The 6,960-nt window shown below is 46.9% G+C and overlaps 1 protein-coding gene across 1 annotated transcript; it reads right to left on the bottom strand.

The window, feature by feature from the left end:
* Positions 1 to 916: 916 nt before the first annotated feature.
* On the bottom strand, positions 917 to 6,960 carry LOC149860906 (keratin, type II cytoskeletal 5-like). The gene is given in 11 exon segments (XM_090050685.1): positions 917 to 1,829; positions 1,926 to 1,961; positions 2,065 to 2,099; positions 2,255 to 2,475; positions 2,903 to 3,028; positions 3,375 to 3,539; positions 3,813 to 3,908; positions 4,299 to 4,359; positions 5,018 to 5,232; positions 6,411 to 6,939; positions 6,941 to 6,960. Coding segments are annotated over 11 exon segments (1,665 nt in total). The 3' UTR covers positions 917 to 1,668.

Here is a 6,960-nt window from a genome sequence, read left to right as displayed (position 1 = left end):
TTCTTCAAAGGAGTCGTCTCAGGGCCTCTTTCCCTTTCCAAGTACCATGACGCCATTGCAGCGCCTTTTACTAACCCCTGCAGCGACTGTGTGTTCAGTACAAGGTGTGCAATAAAATCTTTGCATGCAGAAACTAGATTTATAACCCATGTGTTACTCATCCCATAATTTTTTTTTTTTTTTACAGCGATAGTATTTGAAAACCAAAGCAATACATTACGGCAGATCTGTTGGGATGCCAAGAGAGAACTAAGATACCACACTATAAAAATCTGCACACACAAATGATTACTCCAGCTTCTTGGAGTAGGAGAAGTGGGTATGCTCTGTCAGAGAGCACGAAGCATCATGCAACTGGGGAAGGAGGTGAGTGATCCTTCCCAAGGCTTGGATCATACTTGCAGGTACAACAGTACTTTACTTCCCTCTACACCCAGCCATAAGAGTCAGGACACTTCCAGATCCATTGCTGGGGTTCCTTTGCTCCTCCTATGAATATTATCATATGAAGAAACTAAAATGGGCACAATTGTATTCCATATATTGAGTCCAAAATATGTGAAAATATCCAAAGTCTAGCTGCTCATATTCTGTTTTTCTGCAGAGCTCCTGGTGGCTTTGAAACACAGAGCGCTCTGAGCTCCACTGGATTCATTAAACCCTATTTCTATTCCCATTGCTGTCAGTAAATTGCAGGGGGTTAATTGGAGAGCAAAATATGCAAGACTGCAGGGATACTTCCTATGTACATTAATTCTCTATTCAATACAAAGAGATCGGAAAAAAGAATAAATTGAACATGCATTTTATTAGACAAACACTGGAAAATGAGGGGTACTCAGCAACGTTGGCCCATGACTCAAGGAACAAATAATAGCGCGGTACATTATTTATACAATGTAAGACCAGATGATTTGAATTCCAGATAGGCCGCAAATAAAGAGATGGAGTAATGGATGAAACGAAGAAAAAAAATCCTGAAGGAAGAACAGTTGAGTTTCAGTTTTAACACTAGAACTGGGCAGAAAACCAGTAATTTTGGCTTTTGTTTTGATTGATTGATTGATTGATTGATTTTTAATAACTTGGCTTTCAACTTTTCTCGAAAAGCTTTGTTTTGTTTAAAACTCATCAAAAAGCTCTTGAAGGAGATTTTTAATGTGTTTGACTTAACATTGAATTTCCATAAGCCCTTCATAACTTGTTTCTTTATTATTTTTGTCAATCTTTTTTTTTTGGGGGGGTGTTGATGATTAGATGGCAGTGCTAGTTGGAGGAATATGTACTTTCTCTTCACATTGGATAGAGGATGCACATTTCTATGACAAAAGATGGTGAGAGGGAGAAAGGAGAGAGGCACGGCTGGTTTGAACACATGCAGATACAGACCAACATTTGTGAGGCTGAGGTTCGAAAGTGAAGTCCTTGATTCAAGATGATGGAGTTGGGGTGGTCCTGCTTTGAGCAGGGGGTTGGACTAGATGATCTCCTGAGGTCCCTTCCGGCCCTTGTTTTCTATGATTCTGCGAGAAAAAGGACTTAAACCCTAAGGTTAGGCACCCAGATTAGAAAATGTTGGTCGTCTTCTTCAGGATGGTCATCATTTTGTGGGGCAGTACTGTGCTAACATCAGGGAATGATAAGGATCTTTTCTGGTGAGCAGGAGGTTTAGCTTCTGTAGCACCGCTGAGTTGACGTGGTCTTGGTGACTTTCACACTGGAGCCGCTTCCACCTCCAACGCTCAACCCGCAGGAGCCTCTCCCACTGCTAGAGCTGAAGCCGCTTCCTCCAACGCTGAGCCCACCTCCCATGCTGAGGCCACTTCCACCTGTAATGCACACACCACTTCCACTGCCCAGGCCAAGACCGCTACCACCTCCAATGCCCAAACCACTTCCAGTGCCAAGGCCAAGGCTGCCTCCACTTCCATAGCTGGTTCCAACGGTTGAGCTGACCACCGCTGCAAAAAGAAAACACCAGGCAATAGGGAATAGCAGCTGTGGAGTGGCAGAAGGAAATGAAAACCAGGAAGTCTATAAGCAAAGTGCATTCAAACAACTTACAGATATTCACTGGCCCAGCACCTTCTCCACACAGCCTGGTGGGGAATGAAACAGAGGCAGGTACGAATCCAGGTGAGGTGCATTGATATTACGTAAGAGTCTAATATTCAGCAGTGCTCAGCACCTCCGTCTCCCTTGATTAGCAGTTATGGGTGTTTGGTACCTCTCTAATTGGCTGCCCTCCCCTCACCTGCTCTCCTCGCCCTCCAGCAGCTTCTGGTAGGTGGCAATCTCAATGTCCAGCGCCAGCTTGATGTTCATCTGCTCCTGGTACTCCCGCAGCTGGCGGGCCAGGTCAGCCTTGGCTTGTTGCAGAGCATCCTCCAGCTGAGCCAGCTTGTCCTGGGCATCCTTAAGGGCCATCTCACCACGCTCCTCAGCCTCTGCGATGGCTGCTTGCAGATTGGCACACTGGGGAGGAGAGAGAACAGCACTGACAACCTCCATGTCTGACGTGACTTTCTTTCTACTGTGAAATCACCTGATTCCACTTGTTCTGGATTAAATTCACGCCCTTTCTTCTTTGCTCTCATGAGCTTCTCTATGGTTGTGGCCAGATCACATTCTGATGTATGTCTCTGTGACTGTATGCCCATGAATGCTACCTTAGGTTTTGCTGCTAGATGCTATAACCATGCTATCCCGTATCATCCCGTGTAATTTATCTCAGTGACAAGTTGATACGGAGATAAAAGAGGCAAATTCAAACCTGCTAAAACAAAAAGTCCCTGCCATGGCACTGACTTGACTTTCCAGGGGCTTGAGTAGTTCTTGGCTCCAGAGCTAATATGTACTACAGTTGGGAGAATGACTTCATGTACTTTCTCTGTATACTCACCTGTCTTTTCACACCATCGATGTCAGCCCGCAGTCTCTGGATGTGTCGGTTGATCTCTGAGATCTCATGCTTGGTGTTCCTTAGGTCATCCCCATGTCTACCAGCAGTAGCCTGCAGCTCCTCATACTGTTGCACATAAAGAAATGCACCAGTTGTGTGAAAGTCCATAAGCTTTTGGGCTGAGACTTGCATGCAATTACATGAGGCTGCAGTGCCCAAGACAACAGCTAAATCCTTGATGCTTTTATTATGAGTACAAATAAACAAGCAGCAGCAGCACTAACAGAGCAGAGAATGAAACCGTCCCATCCAAGGATGCAGTGGGACTCATTCTGTACGGATGTCGTGTCCCACTTATTGTCGAGGGGTGATTTTTACCTTTTGTGGGACTTCTTGAAGTCCCAAATATTTGTTGATGTGCTCAGGAGCAGCAGTGCAGACAATAAAACAGTTCTGATTCTTAGTGACTCACCCTGGTCTGGTACCAGGACTCAGCCTTCGCTCGGCTCCTGTTGGCGATGTCCTCGTACTGAGCTTTGACGTCAGCAATGATACCGTCCAGGTCCAGGTTCCGGTTGTTGTCCATGGACAGGATGACGGAGGTGTCGGTGATTTGTGTCTGCATCTGCGACAGTTCCTGGAAACCCAGCAAAGTTTTGGGTGAGCCATAAGCCTTGGATTTATTCTTTGCCATTTGAAATAATTCCTTTTCATTCGGGACAGCAAGCGGAGGGTAAAGCCCGATGTAGTAGGTAGCTTTTCAAAACCTGCCAGGGGCTCTGCAGACAGCCAGTGCACTTGCAGAGGAGTGGAAGGGCTTAGCCCAGCCCTGGAGGAAATAATCTGAAAAGTGTACATTAAATGGGTGTGGAAAACCAAGGCCGCAGCACTTTGGGATGCAAGTACTTACTGCCTCGTACACGGCTCTCAGGAAGTTGATCTCATCGATCAGCGAGTCTACCTTGGCCTGCAGTTCCACCTTGTTCATGAAAGCACCATCCCCGTCCTGGAAGGAGGTAATGGATTGCATTTAGCTAAGTACTTTCATTAGTTGACCAGGAGCACTCAACTTCAGAATAACTTTCTAGAAAACCCCAAATATTCAGGGTTTTTTTAGCATAAATTGAAACATTTAAAACTGAATGAGATCATGAGAGATGTTGGGAAGAGACTCAGGATGTCTGGGATCATTTCAGGGTCCCTGTAGATCCATGGACAAACCAGTTTAAGCTTTTTATGCCTGTAAATAGAACGGTACTTCTTTTTTCCCCCATCATTTGCCTCTCTACACTACAGTGCATCCTGTGGGCTAGATCGGTCTCTCAGGATCCAGGATCTCTAGGGATTGCTACCTCCCAACGAAGAATCATGATTGCATTGGAAAAATCACACTCACCTTCTTGAGCACCACAAATTTGTTCTCAGTTGTGTTGCGATTGATGATTTCATCTTCATACCTAAGGGAAGGAGAAGAAGGCTTAGGTGAAGCAGGAGACGACTGCAGCCTGTGAGAAGGAACTCCCCAAGGGGCCCTGCTTATCTCTGCTACCAGAAGGATCTCAATTTTATCTTTGAGGATATTTCTTTCGGCCACATGTCTGCTCAGATAGTGAAAAACCAGCATGCCAGGTGCATTGAAAAGCACCCTAGAGAAATCCGCTCTTCTCTAGCTTGTATTTGTGGCCGGCCGTCCTTCTCGCTGCATCTTCCTCTTTGTGATTGAAGCCTTCTGCCTCCAAAGCCCCACAGATCTATGCCATTGTGTGCTGATATGACAAAGTCTTATCATTGCCAAATCTTGGTGCACATTTCTGTACTGAAAATATTCTCGTGTCAGAATGGCCCGTCCCATTCCTATAGAGATGCAGACAATTCATGGATAGTTGGACTTCTACAGGAAAATGTAGAATGGAAAGTGCCGTCACCTCAGCAGAATTTATGCCCCTCGGTAAATTCACTCATTGATGTTTGTACCTCCTCTCCCTCTCCTATCCATCTATTATCTGATTGCCGAGGCATTATTTCCTTGATTTAAGTCCCCAGGGGCTTTGGTGATTTGGAGCCTGCGAGAACCGACCTGGCATGAGAGGTGGGAAGCTCGCTGACCCGACTTACTTGTTCTTGAAATCTTCCACGAGGTTTTTCATGGAGTCCAGCTCTCCTTCCAGCCTTGCCCTGTCCCCCAGCAGGCTGTTGAGCTGCATCCTGAGGTTATTGATGTAGGCTTCAAAGAGCGGCTCACTGTTGTTCCTGACTGTTTCCTGCCCCTGTTCTTGCAGCAGGCTCCATTTGGTTTCCAGCACCTTGTTTTGTTGCTCGAGGAATCGGACCTGCAATCAAAAGTGTCCAGAAGATGCCTTAGAAGAGCAGGGCTAAGAGCCCAGTCCTGCAAGGTGCTGTGTATTGCCTGATGGGTAGGGAGTGCCTGTAGTTCTTCAGAGCCGGTGAAGAGAGGCTGGAGGTCACAGAACGATGTAGAGGCCCGACCCTCGGCTGATATAAGTGGGCCTAATGAACGCGTCTTCCAGGACCTCACCTGTATCACAAAGCAGCTGGCGGCCAATCCCCTCCTTCCTTTGCGCCCTGTGTCATCATCTACCTCTTTGCCAAATGGGTTTTAAGTGAGACTAAGATGCCCAAGTTGCATTTTGCATGCGTGTCGCCTTGGCGTAAAGGAAATCACAAGGGAGAAGTCAACAGAGGGAGGACGACTGTCTTAACTGCAGATTGTCTGAGAGACGTGTTGTTCTCCATAACTCAGTACAAGGAAATCTGCCAGTCATTTTAAGTCTCACTTAACCGGGCTGTTCTGGTTATTCCAAGGCTGAAGAATAGCTTTTCTTTATGGTACGGGTTACATTTCTTCTTCTCACAAATCAGACACAAATACTGGTATCACATAAGAGGGGTTATTAAGGAGTCAGATACTCCAAGCCCTTGAGCCCTTAGGGAACAACCTAACTCAGGGGCGGGCAATTATTTTGGGTATAGGGCTGCTTACTGAGTCTTGGCAAGCCATCAAGGGCTGCATGCCAGGTAGCCAGGGGCAGATAAATAATAATTTTCTACATTTTTAGGGTCCCCACGGGCCAGATAGAATGGCCTGGCAGGCTGCATCCAGCCCATGGGCCGCATTTTGCCTACCCCTGAACTAACTGCAACTGTATTGTTTCAGTCTGGTCTTTAAAACTGACTGGGAACATTCAAATGTATGCTGGCTGTTGTAAACTGGTATGGCTCCATTAATCAGTGATTGCACTACTAATGGTACAACAACATAAGGTATGCAGTACACTGACTATCTGAGCCCAGCAGCAATGGAGAGAATGACCTGCCTCACCCCAATCAGGTTATTCTAGCTTTGTTTCCATATTGCTGGGTGTGGGATCCAAGAAGAACCAAATGCTAGAAGTAGAAGAACCAAATGCTGATAAAGAAATGGATTGCCGTTATTTTTGTTGCCCTGCTAAGAATGGGCACAAGAGACCAGCGAAGTGTTTTGTCTCACCTTGTCGATGAAGGAGGCAAATTTATTGTTGAGGGTCTGGATCTGCTCCTTCTCCTCCTCGCGGACCCTCTGGATGCTGGGGTCGATGTCCAGATGGAGCGGCTGAAGAAGGCTCTTGTTGACAGTCACTTCATGAATGCCTCCAGGTGGGAAGGCAGGGAAGCCAGGACCACCCATACCACCACCGAACCCAGCTCCACCTAACCCTAAGCCTCCACCTACTGCACCACCAAAACCACCACCTACTCCAGCACCGTAACCAAATCCACTGCCGGCACCAGCTCCAAACCCATAGGGCCCTGGAGCTCCATAGAAACCACCACCGTTTCCAGCAATTGGGACTCTCCTGCAGCCACCTAGATTATAGAGGTTTCTGCTGCCAAAGCTGGAGCAGCCACCACCAAACCCAGCAAATCCACCACCAGCGCCATAAACTCCTGATCGGGAGACAGAGCGTGAGCTGAAGCTGGTGCGGCAGGCACTAGGGATGATGGCAGAAGCCGTGCTGAAGCCCTTTCTCCCACTAGGTTATGCTGCATTGGCGAGACAT

Source organism: Crocodylus siamensis, chromosome 6, assembly GCF_052110815.1.
Source record: "Crocodylus siamensis isolate JL-2025a chromosome 6, ASM5211081v1, whole genome shotgun sequence".
NCBI lineage: Eukaryota > Metazoa > Chordata > Crocodylia > Crocodylidae > Crocodylus > Crocodylus siamensis.
This window is presented reverse-complemented; position numbering and strand designations above follow the sequence as displayed.